We start from the raw sequence: 24627 nt of genomic DNA, 5'->3' as shown, positions 1-24627 counted from the left end.
ATAGTTCTCAGTTGTGGAGAAGAGGAAGGATTGAGATAACCTGAAAAAATATACAGCAGGGTTTTTTTGTGCCATGCGGTCTCGGAAAACGAGTCTGTGTTTTCCAGGTTGGGCGTCTCAATCGCTGTTAGTTCGAGGGGATGAACACTGAAGGGTGAAAGATATGAAGCTGCATTTAATTAATGTTAAAAATTACATGGTTTTAAGGGGAACACGGGAGTGAGTCATACTTAGCTGTGACAGATTCTTCTGTTTCAAGTGCGGCGTAGGCAATTGCACGGGTAACCTTCGTTAGGCCCAGAGGATTAAAGGTCCCCTGGGGTGCAGAAAAACAAAAGGGAATTAGCGTGGGTCTGTTGGGCGGGTGGAGATCATTCCTGGAGCATGGGGGGGCACGGGCTTACCTAGAGGTTAGCGAGGCTGTCGATAAGCCGATGGCGCGTTGTGTTTTGCAGGATCGCTTCTGTGTTGAGAAGGGGGAGGCTGCTTATTGGAAGTCACGTGTCTGTGGACTATCGATCTCCTCGGTGGCTTCATGTTGCTAAATGGCCGCCATTTTGGAGTGGTTAAATTATATTATACTGCAATAATGGGATGGTTTTGGCATGAATAATACATGCTTGATCGAGGATGTAAATAATTGCAGAGAGCCGTGCTCGAGGCTGGGCAGTCTCGTATGCAGATCAGTCCAGTATTCATAGTTGGCCAGTACTTTGGAATGATCAGCGTGTGCAGCATTGCGGGGGTGTTAATAAATTTAGTATTGCGGGGTGTTAATAATTTTAGTGTTAAGTGCAACAACCAGTGACATTTAGAATTCTTAAAAAACATTTTGCAAATAAAATTCAACAGCTTGCAAAACATAGAAGGGATACAACTCGATCACAGTAGAGCTTTCAGGGTGTTGCAATTATGTTTAGGTCCCAGTTCATGTTTCATGACTTCGCATAGAGAGAAGAGTCAATTCACTGTTTATTCTTCCCGAGGACTACAGGAGGGTTGTCCAATCCTCATTCCTGTTTAAACCTGTGTGAATAGTGTCAAATTGGATAATACTCTTTAGTTCCTCGCGGTTGAGAAGTTGGGCCAGGTTGCCACCCCTCTGTGGGAGTTGTTTGGGAAAAGACAAGGGGAACCCAATAAATGGCTCAGGACCATGGGTATCAAGTATTTTGTAGGAAACAATTGGTCCTTAGCATATAGGGATAAAAGTAAGTAAAGATATTATATAGACCACAGTGGGCTGCTATATAGTGCACAATCCCTTGTCCAGCCGGACAGGGAATATTTATTAATTTGATAGGTTTGTTCAGTATAGAAATAAGACAAGTAACCAGAACAATAAGGGTTACAGTAAGGCACAGTCCTGTGCCGTACGTGAAAAGAAATTGAAGAGGACAGTAAGTGAAACAAATATCAGGCAAACAAAGTGAGCTTGCAGGCCACTGACATAAATTCAAATTAACAGTGTATCCTGGAGTGAATCAGCCATACAATAATACATTGGGTTCACAAGTATGGGACACTCTTAAAAGAGTCGACATTTCGATCCCAAGCTCGGTTATTAGGGGATCATCTTCAGGACTTTCAAAATCTTAACTTTTGCCTGAATAAAACCTTTTAACATACAACCGCCTGTTTGGAAAAGTAAAATGGAAGAAAACAAGACAAGAATGCAGTCAATAATTAAATAGTTAAAGCAATGTACAGAACTCGCTATTCAATTTCAGTAATCAGAATCGCGGTGATAGGTGCAGCCACAGAGGCGTGGGCATTCCGTGCAGTTATATGAAAACCTTTTTCTGAGCGTTTTCCAATATCTACAGGTGTTTCTTAAGTTTTGTGACCTGCAGGTGAGCGGAGACTGCGGTCGTGGAGGTGGCGTGAAGACCGTGATGGGAAGATGGTCCAGAGTGAGTTGTAATGGTTCGGTACTAGGAGTCAGTGTTTTAGTTACTGTCAGAGAAGTGCCTCAAGGAACGGGTGTTGAAATTGTGAGAGAACATACCAAGATTTTGTCTGTAATTGAAGTTTAGTCTTAATAGATGTGCTCAGTATATGGAGTAGCGCCCGTCGCCCTGTTGAAAATGAGGGATCTGTTTTTATTCATGATATTATGGTGTTGGCTGCTTAATAGGGGATGGAGTATACTAGTCCATTTACCATGTTGTGGTTTTTCTCAAATATGATGGCTTCTAACTTGTGCAGCAGGGATGAGGCTTACGTTCGGTATACCACAGTGCTGTATGTAGAAGTGGTTTTACTGTGGGAACAAGGAATTTATGTCAGTGGCCTGCAAGCTCACTTTGTTTGCCTGATATTTGTTTCACTTACTGTCCTCTTCACTTTCTTTTCACATACGGCACAGGACTGTGCCTTACTGTAACCCTTATTGTTCTGGTTACTTGTCTTATTTCTATACTGAACAAACCTATCAAATTAATTAATATTCCCTGTCCGGCTGGACAAGGGATTGTGCACTATATAGCAGCCCACAGTGGTCTATATAATATCTTTACTTACTTTTATCCCTATATGCTAAGGACCACTTGTTTCCTTCAAAATACTTGATACCCATGGTCCTGAGCTATTTATTGGGTTCCCCTTGTCTTTTCCCAAAGAACTGAGTGCAATCGCATGATTGCAGGGGTTTTCTTTAAACCTTAATCCCCATTTTTACGGGGTTGGCCATTCTAGTGCCACTGTACCCTTATATTTTTCTTTCCTAAATTTTATATTTTCCATTTCTTAAAAGTAATGTCAGCCCATGCTCCTCTATACACTGCAGAATACCTCAAGCAATTATGTTCTGGTCCCTCTCTACTGTCTGACACTCCTGATGTACCAACAGTTACCAACTCTTCATCACCTGAACAAAGAAACAGGTCAGACTACAGCTTATGGTGTTGATGTTGACAGACTATTTAAAGGCTGACATTATCCCAGTTGGACTGCAAGTCCGCATCATTCCTGCTATCTTCACGGATAACCCCAAATACATCTCCAATTTCAGCTACATGGGGACCTCATGCTCCAGACACTGGTTGGCAGTGGGCATTGATATAGCTAGCGAAACCCTGAAATCACTGGAAATAGAAATCAGTGATCTATTAAAGCAAATCAGTGACTCAGATCCCACCGCAGCTATTGGATCAGGTAGAAAAAACGGTAGCAGAATTCCACCGAATCGAACAAAACAAAAAATCCAATAAAATTAAAAAAGATATCAAAAACTATAACGTTGAAAACACCTACCCCTACTTCCAAAAAGACTTTTACACCAACAGGCCACAGTTCAACCCCAACAGTAGACCCTGGGGTAGATATAATAGACGTCAACATATAGTTGGCTTCTCAGACACTTCAGAAGAATCTTCTGATAGTTCCGATCCAGGTGAAGGAGCCAGCAACCAAAGACGAGGAGGAGGGGCTCAGTCTAATTTTTTAGCCAGGGGCCAACCAGGCACCCCCCAAAGGAGGCGCATAAAGAAACCACAACGATGGTTCAATGCCCCAGGAGAGCGCAAGACCCGGAACAACTTTTATCAGTGGTAAATCACCCTGATATAACTGCACATTTGCTTCATCCACCCCTCCCCTCTTCCTCCTCCGCCCTCTCCCTCTCCCCCACCAATATGTCTTCTGAACTAATACCCATTTTCAATCTATCCCAACATTTACTACAGGACCCTGAAATAGCCCTTTTAAAAAAGGCCTGTCATTTGTACCTACCATTCGCCCAAATTTTATGGAGTTACAAACAGAATTACTAAGATTCTTCAGACTAATTCGTCTAAAACTCTTTTTTCAACTTCACCCTTCCACCACAACCAATGTCAATACTCCATTTCGACCAGCCTCTACATTCCTTCCATCAGCCAGCATGGTACCATCAGAGGTTAGAACCTTTATAAAACTGGTAGTACACAAAGACCTCTGTGCTCTAGAAAAGAAAAAACTTTATGTTCCCTATAACATCTCGAGAGCTGAAAAAGACGCCATAAATTCTCTTAAGAACAATTCAGGACTGGTGATAAAAAGTGCAGACAAAGGTGGAGGAATTGTCCTCCAGGACATTGATTCCGACAAAACTGAAATCAAACGCCAATTGGGAAATACTAACCACTATCAAAGATTACCTGGCAATCCAACCAAAAGCATCCAAGAGACTATATTAAAACTTACAACAAATGCTGTCTCTGAAGGCTTTCTGAGTAAAAAGGAACACTTATTCCTTAACGTTAAGAGCCCACGCCAGCCAGTAATCTACACCCTCCCTAAGGTCCATAAAAACATTGATACCCCCCCTGGCAGACCAATAGTCTCTGCCTGTGGTTCTATCCTTGAGCCCTTGGGAGCATACGTAGATTTCTTTTTAAAGGAATTTGTACCATCCGCAACCTGCTACGTGAGAGATAGCATGGAGATGATCAATCTAGTAGAACATTTTCATTTTGACCCGTCATTTCACACCCTTTGCACAATGGACGTAGAGTCGCTGTCCTCGGGAAAGGCACCAGGCCTGAACGGGGTGCCGTGCGACCTATTCAAGCAGGAACCAGGAATCTGGGCACCCTAGCTACTAGTGATATTTAATGCAGTGCTGGGGGGGATGGAAATACCAGATACTTGGCTGGGGGCGGAGGTGGTCCCGATTTTCAAAAAGCCAATTACCGCCCAATCAGCCTCATTGATGTCTCCCAGAAGCTATTTGGCAGATTAATTTTTAACAGGCTGCAATGTTGGATAGAGGAGACCGATATCCTAAGCCCTCTACAGGCGGGATTTAGAAAAGGAGTCTCCACAGTCGACCAAATACTCAGACTGAATATCATCTACTGGAAGACGGTACTTATCGAAGGCAGGACACTGTACGCGGTCTTTGTGGACCTTTGTGCCGCCTTCGATCTGGTCCCGCGGGCTAAATTGTGGGAGGTGCTGGCTGAGTTGGGTGTTCCAGGAGATATTCTCCATATCTTAATCAGATTGCAAACTGACAACTATGCCCGAGTTAGATATGGGAAAGGGGGCAGGCTGACGGACAGGTTCCCCGTTCGCGGAGGGGTAAGGCAGGGTTACGTATTGGCGCCGACCCTGTTTTGCCTATTTGTGAACGGGGTGATAGAGCACTTGAACAGGATCCCTAACATCGATGCACCACAACTGAACAGCAGCAGGTTGCCTGCGATCATGTTCGCGGACGACACCCTGCTGCTGTAAAAAATGCTAATGGGGCTTCAGAGGGTCCTGAATGGGTTTTTGGGGTTCTGTAACGAAAGGGGCCTGGAAATAAACCCCTCAAAGACAAAATTCATGATTCTCAACCCCAAGCCCAAAAACTGCCCAAATCCCCGCCTAGGAAAAACAACCCTGGAAAGGGTTCATACAATAGAATACCTTGGCATAACCCTTAACCAGAACTTGACATGGCTGCCACATAAAACAAAAGCAACCACAAAATTAGTTCAGAGGGCAGGTGCCATTACAAGAATTGCTAAAAAATCTCCTCTTCGTCCATTGGTACCTGCCATCCATATCTATAAAGCTCAAGCTCGGGGGGGTATCACTTATGGGGGTGAGCTCTGGGGACACATTCCGTTATATACCATACAGGTTGCAGAAAATAACTTCATAAGACAATTAGCTGCACTTCCCCCAAGCACTCCGTTTCTCCCCTAAGACTGGATCTGGCACTACAACCAATCACTGAGGAACTGGGCCTCAAACCCCTGACCTATTGGAGGCGCTTGTGGAGTAGTCAGGATCTGGTAAACTACAGAAATGAACTGCAGGAACTTCTTAGATTAGGCAACGCCACTAAAATCCCCTGGATAAAGTACATCAGGGACATGTGCACGACTCTTGGAGTCCCAGAGCTATGGTCTGAGCCGGAAACTGTGTCTGCATGGCTTTCCAGGAAAGCACTTTCAAATTTATTCTATAGCGTTATGCTCCAAAAAACTTTGAATTCCACCCGGGAAGGATCCTTAACCGAACCATTCATCAAAGTAAAAGACTCATACAGTCATACAGTCATGAACACGTATTAGATGGCATGACACCTGTGTTCGCACCGAAGATCTATATGCAATGGAGGTATGGATCTCTTCCTTTAAGGTCCCTTACAAAATCCTGGGACGGTTGTCTGGACTCAGGGGTGTGCCCAGCCTGCACCTATAAACTGGAAAGTGATCTTCACGTGGTCCTGTTCTGTAGAGCCTATAGCAGAATTATGAGTTACTGGTTGGTTCCTCACTTAAAGAACCTGGGCTTCCGAACATATGCTCCGGCCTACAGAGTCCTTAAGACAGATCTATCGGCACCAACAGTGTTCGCCATGGCAAAATTTTTGACGGCAATGTGGCGATTACGCACAAGAATAATCAAGGACACCATAACTGCTTGAACACTCTTTTCTAATTTTCCTGCATACATGCCCTGATCTCGCTTTGTTTTCTTTTAGGAAAAGTGTTATTTTATTAGGTAGACCGTAACTATGAGTTCGGGGAACTGATTTTAAAAATGTATAGCTCATTCTATAATGTTTTTAATTGCTCAATGATGAAAATTAATTTGTACATCTTTTATCATCTTTTATGATCGAAATAAAGATTATTTGAATTGAATTGAATTGAAATAATTGTTAGTCGCTATTTATGATTTCTCACTTGGAAGCTTTTTTACTTGAAGCTCTTAGAATCCTTTGATTGCTCACTGCACATCCTATTGTTAACTCTAAGGTTGAATGAGTTTTCCTTCTTTGTCAAAATAATTTTCAATGAAATTTATATTTACCCTAAGAACAACCTTTCAAATTGAGTCCTAAAAGAACTCTGATGGGTCCCAATAAATGTTCAGTGGAAAACTTAGCATCTAGGTCTTGGAATCAATCTCAAAACCAGTGATGCACACAACCGGTTTCATACAAAAAAGTATCTTTTTAAATAAGTATTTATATTTGCATCCTTTATCCTCATGTAACCTACTTTATGTTTAGCGTTAACTGTTCTGAGTGAAAGGATCCTCCGGCCTCATTTAAAACGCACCAAACAGCATATTCCTGTTAAATCTACTCTGTGAGCTGATGTTTGTAATAAAGATCTATTTAAACAGTAGGTGAATGTGTTTCCCTTCTTGTAGTGATTTTGTTTATATAGCAAACTCTTTCTAAAAGGTATGTTTCTTGTTCTTCTCTTGTTTGGCTACAGATTCCCCGGTCAGCCTGCACTGAGAGTTGCCTTCCTGGATACCGTAAAGCTTCTATAGAAGGGAATCCCATCTGTTGCTTTGAGTGTTTGCCATGTGCAGAAGGGGAGTTTTCAAATAGCACAGGTGAAAGAAGTCATTAAAATGTATACTACTGCCTGTTTCATGTCTCATTACGGCAATAGCACTGATATTATATTATGCTGAGGAGTATAAGACAACTGTAAGTGGCAAATCTAGTAAAAATGTTTAATATAACTGTCATCTTCTATGGCACACCCTTCTTAGAAACATTTGAGAATTGATTGACCTAGGGGTCTATTTACCAAATTCTCTAGCAACGCAGTACAGCAGCCAACAATACTGCATTGCTTTTACATTAAAGTCCTTTTGGGTTACAAATCAACCTACCTCATGAATATTAATGAGGCAGGTCACAGTAGAGACCCACCAGAATTGAGAGCCATCACATATATGATGATTGGTCTTCTGGGGTCAGTAGAGTACCATATTTATGATTGCTTATAAATAAAACAATTTTTTTTTTCTTAAATAAAAGAACAGCCCTTTACAAACAAATTCTGAATGTTTTCCTCAAAGGAAAATGGGTTGTGTTTCACAAGAAATCAATGACATTTTTACCCTTCATTTTTTTCACATTCTCAATGGCGAAGGGATCCACAAGCCATCCTTTTTTCTGTGCAAATGGGTTACAACCTCCTTTGAGGAGGTAGTAAAAAATAAATGTATTGCAAATGGAAGTCGGTTGCAAAACTTTAATACATATCAAGGAGATTCATTATCATTATTAGCTTCTTCTGAATACTTGATTGCAAACCCAAATTATCATTCTGTAGAATTGCATTTTGGTGTTTGGCATTTATTTTAAGGTTGCCACCAGCCTGATTCTATGAATCCAAGGGTCTACAATCTTCTTTGTCCCAAGTTCCATATATTTTAGTAGTTTCATAGTAATCAAAAAGACCGTAGATCTTCACTGGCTCCCAGTTTGAACAGAAAGCAATGTTCAAAACTGGTTGCATTCTCTTCCGAGCTATTCAGGGAACAGGGCTCAATTTCATCTCTTCACAAATTAGCAAGTACTCTCCTCAGCACACTGTGAGATCTATGCACTTGAATCTTCTGGTGGTTCCCAGATTCAAACGCATACGCACTGGCGGGATCCGTTTCACCTTCTTGGGACCGAGGTTCTGGAACTCTTTGCCCATCTCGTTGAAGCTTGAGGTGGATTACATGCGATTCAGAAAGCAGCTCAAAACATGGCTGTTTACTTTGGCCTAGTGGCTTCTTTGCATGGCAGATATCTCTTTTTCTGAACCTCAGCGCAAAGAAACCTGCTGGTGTACGTGCACTTCAATAAATTCCCAAATAACATAACAAGGAGAATAGCATTCACTCAATAGGAAAACCTTAAATGCATGAAATAAGAGGGGTGCATTCTAAAATGCGGTAACGCAACAGCATTAAATGATTTATCGTTATCGTACAACAACACATTGATCAATATATGCACATTGGATTGCATCTAATCGAGATTGTCTAAGCTCAACACCAGATTGTCTACATTGAGAAATCGAAAAGCAAATTGGAGTAATTAATTGTGTTGTGACAGTGCTATCTTGTTCACAGGAAATATAATTGCATGATGTATTGACCCCTTGGTATCACCGTGCTTTACAGGCCAGTAGCAGCTATAGCTCTTTCAGGGGGAAACTTTTGGAACATTTCTTATCAAACGGAAGGTTCAGTTTCATGTGTGCTGTGTTATGTTAATCAACACTTTTGCAATATTTATGTTTTTAACTAAATTTTAATCTTATGTTTTATATTTTAGATATGGAAAATTGTGTAAGATGCCCGGAGGACCAGTGGCCCAATGACAGAAAGGATGGTTGTATTAAGAAAGCCATTGTTTATCTCTCTTATGTTGATTTCCTTGGAGCAGTGTTGGCATCTGTATCTATTGTACTATCCATGTCCACAGCTGGTGTGTTGGGAATCTTTCTCAGATATCGAGACACCCCAATAGTGAAGGCCAACAACAAGGATCTCAGCTACGCTCTCCTTGTATCTCTGCTGCTGGCCTTCCTCACCTCTCTTCTATTCATTGGACACCCTGCACGATTAACATGCTTGTTCCAGCAATCTGCATTTGGGATTATTTTCACTGTTGCCTTGTCTTGTGTATTAGTGAAAACCATCACTGTTGTAATTGCCTTCAATGCCATTAAGCCAGGTAGCAGGTTAAGCAGATGGCTGGGATCTCAGGTGTCTGCGTCTATGGTCCTCGTGTGCACACTGGGAGCAGTAGTAATTTGTCTCACTTGGCTGCTCACTTATCCTCCTCATCCAGCCACTGACACTCAGTCTGAAATTGGAAAGGTGATCCTACTATGTGACAACGGTTCTGTCACTGCTTTCTACTGGATGCTTGCTTACATGGGTCTGCTGGCCTTTGCCAGCTTTACTGTAGCCTTCCTCGCCAGGAACCTTCCTGATAGATTCAATGAGGCAAAGCTCATCACATTCAGCATGCTGGTGTTCTGCAGCGTCTGGGTGTCCTTCCTTCCAGCCTACCTTAGCACTAAGGGTAGATACATGGTGGCCGTGGAGATCTTTGCCATCTTGGCTTCCAGTGCTGGACTGCTCGGCTGTATATTTATTCCTAAGTGTTACATCATTCTGTTCAGACCAGATATAAACAAAAAATGCATTTAGAAGTCAGAAGTAATTTATAATCACAATATCAAATGTATACCCTTGTCATCATGGGATTTGACAATGAGATTGCCCATCTTTTTCTATTAGAAAATCTATTACTGTTTCAATAGAATCATTCACTCATATCCCAAACATGGTAAAGAGCTCAGCACAAAGGCTCATAATGTAACTAAATGTTCTCAACTAAAGTATGTTGTTGAGTAATTATGTACCAAGAAAATAAATGACTGTGTTAAGTTGATGTTGTCTGCCTGTGGCTTCCACATTTGCTATGTGCAATCCTTCCCTGTACATATATCCGTTTTACCTTTTATGTTAAACATGTTTCTGGAATGTATGATAATTTCCAATGTGGAGCTCACCTGTCTAAATTTCAAATGAATGCTATTGTGTAAATCATTCCAAGAGAAGACATTCTATGGCTTACCGTGAGAGTTCTGGGAGGGGTTTTAAAGTATTCAGAAATCTGTGGCGCTCATCAAGTAGCAGTTTCCGTATCCGGTAAACAGTTTGTCCCCGCAGCGCCCCACGTTGGCCTCAGCATATGCCACGCTGGAGATTTTGACATTGACGGCGAGACCAGTCTGTGTCTGGTACCTTTATTTGTGACCTATATACTCATTACGGCCGTAGTTGGCATATTCTTTTTCACCTAACCTGGACTGGGTTGGAATTATCACTGGTCCCCAGATACCCCCATTTTAGTACTTATTCAGCCCTGAAGAGTCACGGGTAACTACCCGCTTTGACGAAACATGTGTCGGCTGGTTTCATGTTCTCTGGATCTCCTCTGCAAGGAGAACCACGATCACCTATAAAGCAAATAGAAACAACCATTTGTGAACGATCTTATTTCTTTTACATTTATGATTGCGTTTCAAAGAACTCTTTTCGTGTGCTGTGGACCTTGTTTGTAATACTATGGCTTATCATTTATTGGAGATAAGACTAAAAGGAATCAAATAGACTGTGACTCTCTGTACTTCAACCCCCTCGTGGAGTATACATATTGTTTTATCTCTTCTACAAACTGTTGGCTCGTTACAGACACTGCAGCAGTCAATGCAGCCGTACATTTTTTTTAGCCCTTACTGGACGCCAATGCAAAGAACTCTTAAAGTCCAAGACTTGACACTGTTTTCATAGGCCCTCCCATACATAGGATTTTGACCTTGTAGCAACTTTTTCTTTCAAAAAAATAATAAGGATTTCAAAAATGCATAAGCATGCAGTATACAACCCAGTACATACTATAATGTCGAGGATAGTGTGTCCTGCAAATAACATCTGAAATTACAGTGCCGCTATTCACACAATGAATAAACTACAACGAGGAGAAAAAAAAGGAGGGGGCAAACTGCTCAGCTTGGGAAAACAATTAAAGACTCTACAAAGAAATCTCGATGGCACATGCTCAGACGATTTTGACAGTCACATTGGATTGCAATCAAACCTGTAAAACTAGAGAGCTGGGATTGCAGTGGTGGAGGCTCAGGCTGGCCAGTTACCCTGAGTGATGTAGCATCTGCAAAGCTTGAATCATTATGGAGAGGTGCACCACAGAGGTGTCTCTTCCAAAAGATACGGACGTACAACTGTTCCTTTGTGTTTATTTTCCTTTATTTCAATGAAAACACAAAACAGGCTCCTGCCAACTTGTTTTGTTCAATTGTCATTGAACTTCATCAAGGATTAAAAATTCAGATGACAAATGGTCCAATTATGGGGTAGCAAGAGTTGTAGGTAAGTACAAGCATACAAAGCCTACACTATTTCCCCGAGTTCCATGTGTGGGAAGTATTGTTTACTATGACAAAAACTGAAGACGTTTCATTGTGGGGCTCCCGAGATTGGGCCCAACATCAAAGCTGGGGATGCATATGGACAGCACCTGGGTAGCGAGAAACGACTCCAAGGAGGACCGTATATCTTTGGGGTGGGATTCCGCCAGTATTAACTCCCTGTAGACAGTTGACTGTTCCAGACAGTAAGCGCGTCCCAAAGCCATAGCCATCAGCAGCTTAGGGTGGCAGCCCCAACATATAGGAGCTTGGTGCTTCATTAGTAAAAAAAGGATTGCTGTCAATGTGTGTGTGGGTCTGGGGGACCTCCTTCAAATAACCCCACAAGATCTGTGTGCTGTAAATGGTAAAGTGTGTAACCAGTGATTACTTCAAGTGCATCAAATACAGTGAGCCAGAAGTGCAGTCTCATGCCAAGTGTAAAAAGTCAATATAGGGCACCACATAGCACACACAGCGTTCATCCTCAATCAGGACCATTATGAGCATCTTTTACTGGGTGCAGTACAATCTGTAAAAATATTTGACATGCTCTAACTGCAGTCTGTATTTAATGGAGAGTGCCCAGGGTTTGCTGTAACAGAACTTCCACTGGCCAACAGTGAGGGGGTAGCCACGCCTGTTTCCCAGTCTTGCTGGCTGCTGGGGACACTCACTGGTGCCGTTTCCTGCATCCCTGCTTTGAGTCAAATGACCAGCCTGCATGGAGGGATCCATTATAATTGCTTCTAGAATCTGAAATATAGGTGGGGCTGCTGGAGTAGAGTCATGAATCGACCGAACGGAAGCATGTATTTGATCATTTGTGACTGTGTTTAGACACATGTGCAGTGACATCAAAGGCCTATAGGGCCTGTTGAGGATCTGTGCCATCGGGGTACAACGCACCCATTGGAAGTTAGCTGCAGATTGCCCAGCCAGATATGGGTCCTTCATCAATGGTAATGGGGAAGGAAGGGTATCCAGTATGTAGGATTGAGGGGGCAAATAGGCATCCCAGTCAGGATTGCCATTGGGATTTTTCCATACCCATACTACGCAAGCCACAATGTCTATTGGTACCTGTGGACACTTGGAAGGCAAGTACAGTGCCATGAGGAGGGGGCATGGTACTGCATGGTCATGGTCAGGGCTGTGGGATAGTGTTGGAAAGTTGGGTATTAGTAGTGATAATTAGGGATTTACCACTAGTAATAAGCCCACAAACACAGTAAGAACTTAATTCAAGGTCTCAATAAATTATTTCCTTGCTCAACCCTTGGTGGCTGGTAAACAGCAGGCAGGTGTAACTTAGGAAACCGGTGTGTAAAGCATTTGAAAACATCAATACTGTAAACAGGTAAGACACAACACCCAAAAAAAGTCAATACCAATTTATAAAAAAAGATTATATTTCTATGAACAAATAAACACCAAAATGACAAAATCCAATGTAAGGAACCAGAGATATTAATTTTAAAAAGATAAACTTGTTCTAGTGCTAAAAAACATACAGCACCAAATTGGGACAACAGGTCAAGCTTGACCATGAAAAGTAGAAGTTTTAGGCTGACCTTGTTATAGTCCTGATCGGATGCACTAAGCAGGAGGCCTTGGTCCAAATTTTACTTTCCTTTTCTCTTGATGACAATCAAGATTCCTCTTCAGGCTGTATTCACATCAACATCATTTGCTTGGTTTGCCTGGAAGTCTGGAGCTCATTAGCTTTTAGCAGAATTAACCTGAAATCCAGGCCAGGTCGAAGTTGAAGATCGCTGGTTTGACTCTCAGCATCGAGTTGGTCACCTTATGGAGCTTTTAATCAAAAAGCTCCCAAACTTCACCATGCTTCTAGATCTTGTTCCAGAAGACCAATCCAAGGGTCTACAATCTCTGATCTCTATGTTCCTTGGGATGTCGGAACTACATGTCCAACGATTCAACTTGCCAAATCATTAAACATTCACTGGATGTACTTTAGAATGGAAAATTCTTGGTGATGATGACTCAGGTGGGTTCTGTTAACCTGTAGCATGCAGGAAGTCCACTCCTTAATAATTCTTGAAGCAAGCCAGTGCATTGCGGGCGCGTACGAGTTATAGTTAGCTGAAGTAACTATAACGGGGGAATTTCATTGGTTTTATATGAGTAAAATATCCAGCTAACTATAACATGTTTCAAACCTTTGGTTTTTTCAGTGAATTTCATAGGTTTTGTAAATGCTACTTCCAAACTATACCGTGTGTAAAACCTATGGTTTTTTCAGTGAATTTCATAGGTTTTTTAAATGCAACTTCCAAACTATAACGTGTTTAAAACCTATGTTTTTTTCAGTGAATTTCATAGGTTTTTTGAATGCTACTTCCTAACTATAACGGGTTTAAAACCTATGGTTTTTTCAGTGAATTTCATAGGTTTTTTAAATGCTAATTATTAACTGTATCGTAATTGCAATCTATAGTTTTATCAATCAATTTCAGCAAATGTTTTTATCGGAAAAAAACAGTTTTCTTGACTCGCACAGTTGTTTAGGGACTCCTTGTTAAGGTCTAGTGGACTAGAGAATCTCTACATTGCCTTATTTTGAATGTTTTGAAATTTGTCAGTAAATGGAGAAGTTCGCCTTTCTAAACTTTTGTGCGCGACCGGGTGCGCGCACCCCTCTATTTAAAAAAAAAAGAAAAAAAAGTTTTATAGTTTATCAATATTGTTCTTGGAACGCCCTGAGAAGTTGTACAAGATCAGAGAATGTCTACCTCCTTTTCACGTTTTGAAACTTCAGTAAATTAGACCGATACTTCCAAATGACATACGTGACTGGGTACTGTCACCGCGTACACGTCCTAATGCACGCATGTCAAGTCATGTGACTCGAAAACAACAATTCCAATTGGTTCTTATTAGTTTCTATTCTGAAATTTTCTCGAACCCCACCCACTTCCCTCACTATCTCCTTTACTGTCAAGATAGAACAACGTTTTACATCTTTCCGAAGACTTCGGTGAAATGGCTGCCGCACAGAATTCATCTTCTGAATCTGAAGAAAATGTTCGGCTACCTTTAAGACAGAAGAAGGAATCTTTCATCTGGCAAGTTTTTTACTTTTCCAAAACAACAAAAAAAGGTTAATGCGCCAAAAGTTACCTGCACAATTTGTAAAACAGTTCTTTCAAAAGGAAATCCTTCCAAAAAGTATTCGTTTTCAATACATACGATGATGAGGCATGTGAGACAAGTGCACCCTGTGCAATTTGCACAGGCATTGACAAGAGCTCTGGCCACGCAACTACCATCAGAGGTGGCCAGCACATCTTCTGGTGGACGACCTCTTTCTCCATCCAGTGCACAGATGGACTTAAGACCATATTTGTCAAAGGTGCATATGAAATGCAACGAGTGTTGAGAACTTCTTCTGTACGGAGAGCAGAGCCTCATTCTTATTAAAATGAAAATTGATAATCATCAATGCTCCGACAGAAGATAATTTTTTTCATTTCATTTTGATCCTGTTTGACAGTTTTACCGTTCAAAATTTCGGTTCTAGTTTTAAAAATCAATAACAATATAACACTTGTTAAAAAAAAAAAAGTTCTTTTCAGAACTAACTCATTGTACCAAAAAGAGCTCTATTCACAAGCTGCAGTATCGACGCTTTTTTTCTGAACAATTATGCAAAAAAGCGACAATACTTGGGGCATATTATGAAGGATGCGTAATACATTGTCATCGGTTTCATCGACAGAACACTTCCGATAAAACGACGATAATAGCCTTCATAGTATGTTCTACGAATTCCACCGAAACCTATGTTAGTTGTCTTTGTATCTAACATTAGGTTCGATTGCAATTCATAGAGCATATTATCAAAGCCAGTTATAGCCGCTATATCTGCAGTTTTCTGACGATAATAGTGGCGTTAATGTTTTGCCTATCCTTAAAAATATTCCCCAGTACCTTATTGAAAACGGCGTTACAACGCCTGCTGTAAGACCACTTTGCATATATGCCGCACAGTAAGTTAATGACATGCAAAGTGGGCGTACGTCAAAGCACATGCAAAATGTGTTTGGACTGGAAAACAACCTTTCACAAAAAGAGGCGTTTCGAGAAAAAGACGTGGAATAAACTTGTTTCTCGTAGGACTGCTAAAGCCTGCTCTAATGAAGCATTCGGAAGCGTTAACATGGGGGTGTGGAAAATAAAACTGAATCCACCCCATCCCCTAATTAAAAGGCACACATTACTGCGTGAAAACAACGTTTGTTTTCACGCGGTAATGTTAAGTACCGCCGGCTGTTACAGAATTTACTATCACATATGTGTTCGCATTGATATTAACGCACTAACACCGCTGAAAATTCCGCTGATAGTGTCAATATTTTAAACGCCGAGCAGCGCCGATTTTTATTACTTACGAGCTTCGCTATTATGAACGTTTATCTCCTAAGTCTCTGATTCTTAAACTGGGCACCGCGGCTCCCCTGTGCGCCGTAATGAGGTGCAAGAGGGGCCGCGCACACTCTAGAGTGACTAACCGTCCGTAAATTCTACGGACATCCCTACCCTGCTATCTGTAATTGTGGCCATCACAAGGAGCAGCGCTGCTCCCCTCTGAGAGGGCTCACTCCTACTGCTGGAGCGTCCTCGCACTCCTCCAGGAGCACAGGAGCAGCCCCTCCCGCCCATTGAAGTTCTGTATTGGGCTCATTGCAACTTAGTAAATGAGAATGGGGCACGCAAGGATATTCAAGCATGTGCCGCTCCTCCTGCCTCAGCGTGCTGAAAGAATTGTGTTAGATTTAAAAAAGTAAAACGACCACACTACAATGATATAGAACACTTCCTTTAAAGAAGCCTACGAAATAAGTTTTAAAGATCAGGTTAACGTTCTTTTACTCTCTCATCATTGTTCAACATAAGTATATACATTATTATATTCAACAATGCCATGGTTGCTACTTTTTTATTTTTAGAAATTAGCAACCAGTGACAAAGCCAATAGTTATGTCTTCTTTTTCGTGAGAAAATACTTGCTATATTATATATCTGCATAGAATGACAGAAACAACATAACACCAGTTGGGCGCAACACTATGCTAAGCGCAGATTTTTAGCCTATGTGTCTTAAACTGCTCTCTGAATTACATCCAACACTCCCTTTGAAGACACCTCCCCATTTTTTTAACACCTCTTAAAGTACTGGAAACAACACCATTTAACATTTAACATCATTTACCTCCAATGTTTTCATATATCAATGTTGGTAAACTGACTCAGTGAAATGTCGCTGATTTCATAAAATCACTTTTAAGGCGCTCCTTATGACAGTGCACCCAATCCTTTGTGGAAGTGCTCATATAAAACATGACACTGGTATGACCAGGATACACAAAGAAATAACACAGTGATGGAAAAGTTTCTTTATTTTTTATACTTACCTAAGAAATAGTAACAAAGTAAAACTAAATGCCTTTAAAAAACATATTATCGGTGAAAGAAAAGTAAAAATAAGGTTATAATGTACATTTCATAAAACAAAAAAAGTAGGAGTGAATGAAACAGAAAGTGAAAGAAAAAAAGACTGAGGGAGAGTATGAGACACAGACAGAATGTGTAGTATATATATCAATAAGTAAGGTAATTAATTGAAAGAGATCATAGCAGTGAAGGAATGAGTGTCTAAACGAAAGTAAAGTGAGAGAGAAAATAAGAGTATGATTAGTGATAGTATACGAAATAAACAGTCTCTTAAAGAAACACAGTAAGAGTACAGGAATATCTTAAGGAGATAGACAAAATAAAGGAAAAACAGTAAGAGAAACAGACTAAAAAAGGGTGAGAAACAGAAGATGAACGGAGTAGAAATACACAAGGACTGTAAGAGATAAATAAATAGAAAGGAAGTAGGGTAAGGGAAGTAAACTATGGGCCTTATTTATTAAGGCCTTGCGCCGCCCATGCATCACTTTAACATTGGAAAAAGTGGCGCATCGGTGGCGCAAGGCTTTCATAAATGAGGCCCTTTAGATTTAAGTTTAAGAATTGAGCATAATTAATGAAAGCAGACTAAGGGAATAAAATTAAAGGTACAGTAAGACAAACAAATTAAGATTCTAGAAACAAAGCTGATATAAGCTCAATAAAGGTGAGTCACCATGAGACAATAGAAGAATCAAACTAAAGAGATAGATAGACTGAATAAAATAGTGACAGAAAAGATGTTAGAGAAACAGGAGTGAAAATTAAACAACGCAAAATGTGGATGAATGAAACGGAATAAGCGTGACTGAACAGTACTGACAAAGGAAGGTGATGTAAAGAATAAGGATAAGAGAGAGGCAAAGTAAAATCTCGGATGTTATTAGTTGTACTTACCTTTTAAATGTAATATCTGTGGAAGACAATAAAAAAATGTGTTAGAATACATATTTCTAAATCCAATGTAACAAAATAACTTATACAACATATTACATGGTTTATTTTTGCTGTCCTCAGAATATATTGATTTTCACTATAAACATTGATTTCAATAGTAATCATCATGTAACAGCGGGGAAAAAAAACACAATCCAAATGATTGTGTTTAAAAAACCCGTACAAGATCCCTATATATAATATAAATACCTGAAAAAACATGTCTTAAATGTTTTTCTCTAATTCGCAATTTCTTGAGTAAGCACAGTACATCTTCCTCAGTTACAACCTAATTAAACCATAGCACTTATTTTTAAATACGTCTCAACTAAGCTCCGTGCAAGTATGTTCTTAAAACATTTATCTTAAGTACACATTTTCTTCTCTCATACCTTTCCGCGTGGCCAAATAGTATGAGTTAACTCGTTATTTTTGAAATACCTCTCAAGACAGTTCCGTCCTAATATATTCTAAAAACATTTATCTTAACGACACATTTTCTTCTCTCATACCTTTCCGTGTGGCCAAATAGTATGAGTTAACTCATTATTTTTTAAAAACTTCTCAATAAACTTCCGTTGAAATATGTTCTGAAAACATTTATCTCGAGTACACATTTTGTTGTCTCATATGTTTCCGCGTGGCCAAATAGTATGAGTTAAGTAGTTATTTTCTCAAATTACTTAATCTTACTGTTATCCATTTTTTTCTCAACCTTTCAAATAAAAATTCTAACGTGTTCTGTACCATCAAACATTAAGTAAACTTGTACCTGATACTATCACTATGTCAAATATAAATTTCATTTCTAGATTTGCACACCCTCAGTCACATGATATTTCTAAACAACAGAGTTTCACATCTTTACAGTGTTAATCTTCCTACACCAAGTAATTTTACTGAAATTTGGGTTGCAAACATTGCCGATAAGAATCAGTTAAGTCAAAAGGCAAACGTTTCTTAAAAGTCAATTGACTATCATTGCAGAGTATCCAGCCTGTTGGAGACTTCAAATAAGCTGTGTAATGTCCTGATGAAGTTGAAGGCCCTTCATGAAAAATAATGGCTACAGTTATAAATGTTCTTCTAGAAATAGATACTTTAGAAGCCATAACATTTGTAATTAAAGTTGACAATTTACTCCCATCAGCTCTGCATCGTTGAAACATTAAAATTACATATTGTCCATTTCTGTGGATAAATAATGTTGATAACATATCAGAGTTACATTGACAGCAGACCATGTTCTGATGCGCATCGATAACTAGTTTATTAAAGGAAACTTCTTTACAGTCTGATAATGTTAAATATATAAATCTTTCAGTGTGTATATCAGTAGTACTTGAAAATGAACAATTATCACACTTATGTTCCCATTTATAAGAAAGGCCAAAAAGACTATCAATATCTACACCTTCATCTTCCAAAACTGTAAGCATATACATAATAAATTCCTGACAATCTTGCTGAATATTCTGAGAAAATTGATTTAGTCCTGCACATATGTCTAAAAACATTCCTTAGTTCTGAAACACTTGATACTTCACTATTATCACTGCTACATTTTTCAAATACAGAATTTAACGAACAACAAAATGTTTGCTCCTGATTTTGTACAATCTGTTGCTGAATTTTTTTTAGAAAAAAACAACATTAACTACTACATTTGCATAGCAGTTGACACCAGACCTGTTTTCAAACTTAAATCCAACAATCTCCTTAATACTAACCTTTTTCTTACTGCTACCACTGACAGCTACATCTTTTTTTCTTCGTTTCTCTACTACTTCGGTACATTTTTTCACATTTATCCTTTTCTGACCAACCATACACTTTTCAATTAAAGGATATTGAGGTAAACTTGGAGCATATTCTCTTCCTAACCTATTATACTCCTTCACACAATTTAGATCTGCACTAATCTTTGTCTCATCAAAATCAATTAGATAAAGTCCACATAAAGTTCTAACTCGAGATAGAGCAACATATGCCATACCCTCTTTGAATACAGTGCTTCCAATATTTACCAAAGCACAATCTACACTTAAACCTTGAGATTTGTGAATCGTCACTGCATATGCCAAACAAATTGGAAATTGCTTCCGACAGATATATAAGTCTTTCACAAACAAAAAACGAGTTGAACAGCGACTGAATTGTTAAACGTCCTCAATTCCATCAAATTTGATTCTTAAAAATTCAATCTCATCTCTATTTGAGTAATTGACAAAACCAACAACATCACCCATTGCTCCATTTACCAAACCTCTTTCTACATGTAAATTTCTTCGTAAAATAATCTGACAATTTAAACATACATACAGATTGTTTTCTAAGCCAGCAGTTTTAGATATAGATTTCTGAAGAGAATCCAATTTTAACTTCAACTCTTCAGACAAAACAATAGTACTACCTTCATGCTCTATTCTATCTTTAGCTTCCAGTTTCCTAATTTCTTGATTTTCTAACTTCAACATTTTTTCATTGAAAACAGAACATTCTTTCAGAGTTGGCATCAAGCAAATGACTGACTTATCTTTTACCTCTTTACTATATATTTTCTCAGGTACATTATCTTCATTAGGAAACAGCTTGGAAAGTAATCGTGTTCGTAGAGTTTCTTTCACATCTTCAGTTAGTTTTGTAATCCTTATATCTTGAAGAATATGTCCATATTTAGTATCCTTTGCCTGTCGCATATTTTGAATCAGTTCAGTATATTTGAAATGTGACCATATTTATTTATTTATTTATATTTATAATATTTTCTTCCTGACTCAGCCATCAAAACACTGGTCACCTCTCTTGTCCTTTCTTCTCTGGACTATTGTAATGGTCTCTTCCTTAATGCTCAATCCAGAGTAACTACTAAACTGCAGACTATTCAAAATGCAGCAGCACGTCTGCTCTCTGGCAAAACAAAATATGAACCAATATCGAACAATATAAAGGACTTCCACTGGATCACTGTGCGAAATAGAATTCACTTCAAGTCCCTCTGTATTGTGTTTAAAGCGCTCAACAACCAAGGACCCCACTTTTTGAAAGAACAGCTACAACAATACAAACCTAACAGAGTTCTACGATCAGCCACCCTCAATCAACTGGTCATTCCTCGCACTAAAACCGTCACCTGGGGCGACCGGCGCTTTTTGGTGGCCACCCCAAAGCTCTGGAACACGCTACCCCTAAACATCAGGGAGAGTTCCTCTCTCCTCCGATTCCGCAATCTTTTAAAAACCTGGCTGTTCGCTCAATAATTATCCCTTCCTCAGGTTGACCGTCACAAATAACTGGTTTTACTAGCGCCAAGACGCCCAAGGGTAAATGATGCGCTTTACAAATATTAAAAAATAAATAAATACATAAATAAATAATATTATGTGCTGCCAGTCCAGTTGGAGCAGTAACAACACAAGACAGTGTTGACTGAGTTCTTTGCTGTAGATATGTAGTAATTCCTTTAATTAGGAAACTTTTACCAGTTCCAGCTTCTCCACTTACATATAGTCGAATAGGTTCAAATGACATAAATGAGCATTCTTTTTTCTCATGACGAAAGCGCTGCTCAATGTGCTCTGTCACTTCATAATATATCTGTCTTTGCTCAAGATTAAATTGCTTCTTCAATTCTTCTAAGTTTATTACTTCCTCTTGACCTTGCCGCATTGCTCTTTCCACCTCATCCATGGCAGTGGCTGCTTCATTTTGCATAATTGGTTGTCCCAGTGGATCTTGACTTAATGAAGCCGAACTTTGACTACCTTGTGAACTGTCTCTAGCAATCTCCGCTGCAATTGTTGCTTCTTGCTCTATTTCGTCATTCAACATTTGGAGATAATTACTGAAAACAGGACATTCAATACTACTTTTAGATGCGTTAAATGAATCTTCATAACTATCAAACTCACCAAGTAGTTCCTCTTCTGTACGCCATGGTTTAAAGAGTTGCAAAAGAGCTAAATAGTAAAATTCTCTTTTGTCAGGTGTATCGCAACTCAGTTTTGATGAATAATCAAGTGTCCTTTTCTTTGTTTCACCAGACATCCTTCATGTCCAATTACAACGTGTACACCTTTATCCATTTTCTCTGTAATATTCCTTTTAAAACTGTAGTTTTGAAGTATTTCATACAGACAAATATTTTCAAGCAGAGTACTTCTATTTGGATAGTATGTATTCAACATATTTGTTTTCAGAATGTCTGTACTGTTTGGTTCTTTCTGTGCTAAATATTCAATTTCTTGCACAGGTTTCAGAACACGGTTTCGTGTTTCTGCAAGAACCAAACTCACCCAGAGGATAGTTCTTGATTTTGCATAAAGACTTGCTGATGATAACCGATCACAACATTCATATGCTCCAATTTCTCGGTGAGACAACATCTTCAAACTGTACGTATACAATTTCTTGCTTAGGCTCTTTTCATGAGAAATGTCTTCCCACATCTCCTTCAGTTCCGTCTTTTCAGATTTCGTGATGTAAGATGTTACATATCTAGCCACAGCAATAGAGTTGTCTGCAACATATTGTATATCCATGTTAACATTCCACATGGACAAAATGACTGGGTTATAGTCATTTATATATTTGGATTCTTCACCTCTTCTTAAATTGTACGTATTTTTAGGTGACCTTCTTGTGATGTTATGTCACAAAGATGACATCAAATTGTTGACTCTTTCTTTTGAAAGTACCGGTCGTGCAAATCCAAAACGACATTTGGTGTAGAGTTTACTCTTTGATTTGAATTTTCGCCGACAATATTTTCCACAACGATGACTTTGAAAGCGTAACACTTTTCCTCTTAAGTCCTTATCAATTGTACTATTAGGTATGTCACAAGTGGTATATTGTTCAAGAAAAGACAGTACAGTCTCATCCGAGTCTGTTCCAAATTTAGGAGCATACTTGATCCATAACAGCATATGAATTTGAGGAGCACCTCTTGCTTGATATTCTTTTCTCCAAAAGAAATCCAGTACTTCACCAAGAGGTGGATTTTTCTTGTTTGTAATAAAAGACATCATAGCTTCAAATCTATGATTAAAATATCTGCAAACATTAACCAGATCCAATGAACACAGTTATGCAGGTGTCTTGTAGTTTATATTTTCCATGTTTGCATTCGCCTCCCGAAGAAATTCAAGTAAATCTTCCCAAGAATACTCTGCACAGCTTAGAGTTAAAAACCATGTAGGTGCTCCTAGGTTTCTAAGCATGCATTTCAAATCTCCATGACGACGGTACCAATACTCATTAGTACCATGCTGACAAGCCATTACATTAATTAGGTGTGAATCCAAAACACTGTTGCACTTTATCCATAAATTCCTTTGCTGAAACATTTTGCAGATGCACTCCACTTTTTAAGATATGGTTTACTGCATAAGAAAGACCAGATAAGTCACTCTCAAACAGAAGATGAAACAAATATGGAATGCATTGGCGAAACCTCGGATCTTCTGCATATAATCTTGTTGTCCGGTACTCAGATGCAGGAATCTGCATAGGTCGATCATCATATTGTGTACCTTCAAGTGTAGGGAATAACTGTGGGAAGCAACAACCTTCCAAACTTTCTTCCCATACACTAATAGGATTTCCTTTTGCTTTTTTCATCTGAAATAATTCAATAGCATTCCCTATTGCTTCTTTTGAATGCAGTGGATGAACACTGTAATGCTCATAAATTTCTTCACTGCTGGATAAGTCAACTTTTTCAATTTGTCCAATAGACAAATCATTGTCCTCTTCTTCACTTACTTCTTCTTCTTCTACGTATACATCTTTATAGTATTTATTGTTTTTGACTAAACACAACGTTGCCTTTTTGACTTTTCTAACATCCACTAAATCTTGCCATATTTTCTTACTCTTTGTAGGTACACCATTAACTAGAATAACAGAATAACTAGAGGTTCCTCTGCTACATTTTCAACACCAATTGTTTCCATATGTTTTTTTTAAATCAAGTGGCAAATATACAACTCTACCCTTTAATCCTCTTTGTAAATCTGAAGGATTTAATTTGCCAGTCTTAGGCTCCATACGAACAATATCCTGAAAAGGATGTACACATTGAATCAGAATAGTCTCATAAGTATTTAAATCCATCAGTTCCGATGGAATATTTATCAACTCAAGATTATTATGTACAGCTCTAGCAGGCATTCTATTTTCATTTAATTTATTACAACAATACTTACAAATACGTTGCTCAAAACCCAAATCAAAATAGTTTTCTACAAACAAATAAGTTGCAAAATCTTTCCATTGACTATTACTTTCATCTTCACTTTTTAAATATAAATCAACTAACCTAGTTTGACTTTTGTAATGAATGCGTCGACAACACACACAAGTTATTTCCTGTTCAAAATTTTCAATATTAAAATTTCCAACATTTTCTAACACATTTCCTTCTATAAATTCTTCCTACATTCCTTCCTACATTTCCTTCCTGGCCGTAACCGTGGTAAGT

General features: G+C 39.1%; 1 protein-coding gene across 1 annotated transcript in view; it reads left to right on the top strand.

Annotated features, from left to right (window-relative positions):
• LOC147725846 (vomeronasal type-2 receptor 26-like) overlaps positions 1 to 9945 on the top strand; it is a 632864-nt gene extending 622919 nt beyond the window's left edge. Inside the window, exons 5-6 of the mRNA XM_086962802.1 lie at positions 7209 to 7332; positions 9062 to 9945. Coding sequence (XP_086818928.1) covers positions 7209 to 7332; positions 9062 to 9945 — 1008 coding nt within the window. The remainder of the gene's footprint in view (positions 1 to 7208; positions 7333 to 9061) is intronic.
• Positions 9946 to 24627: the final 14682 nt, after the last annotated feature.

The sequence above is a fragment of the Lissotriton vulgaris genome, chromosome 3_1 (genome assembly GCF_964263255.1).
Source record: "Lissotriton vulgaris chromosome 3_1, aLisVul1.2, whole genome shotgun sequence".
NCBI lineage: Eukaryota > Metazoa > Chordata > Amphibia > Caudata > Salamandridae > Lissotriton > Lissotriton vulgaris.
The sequence above is the reverse complement of the archived record's forward strand: the minus strand, read 5'-3'. Positions and strand labels throughout refer to the sequence as shown.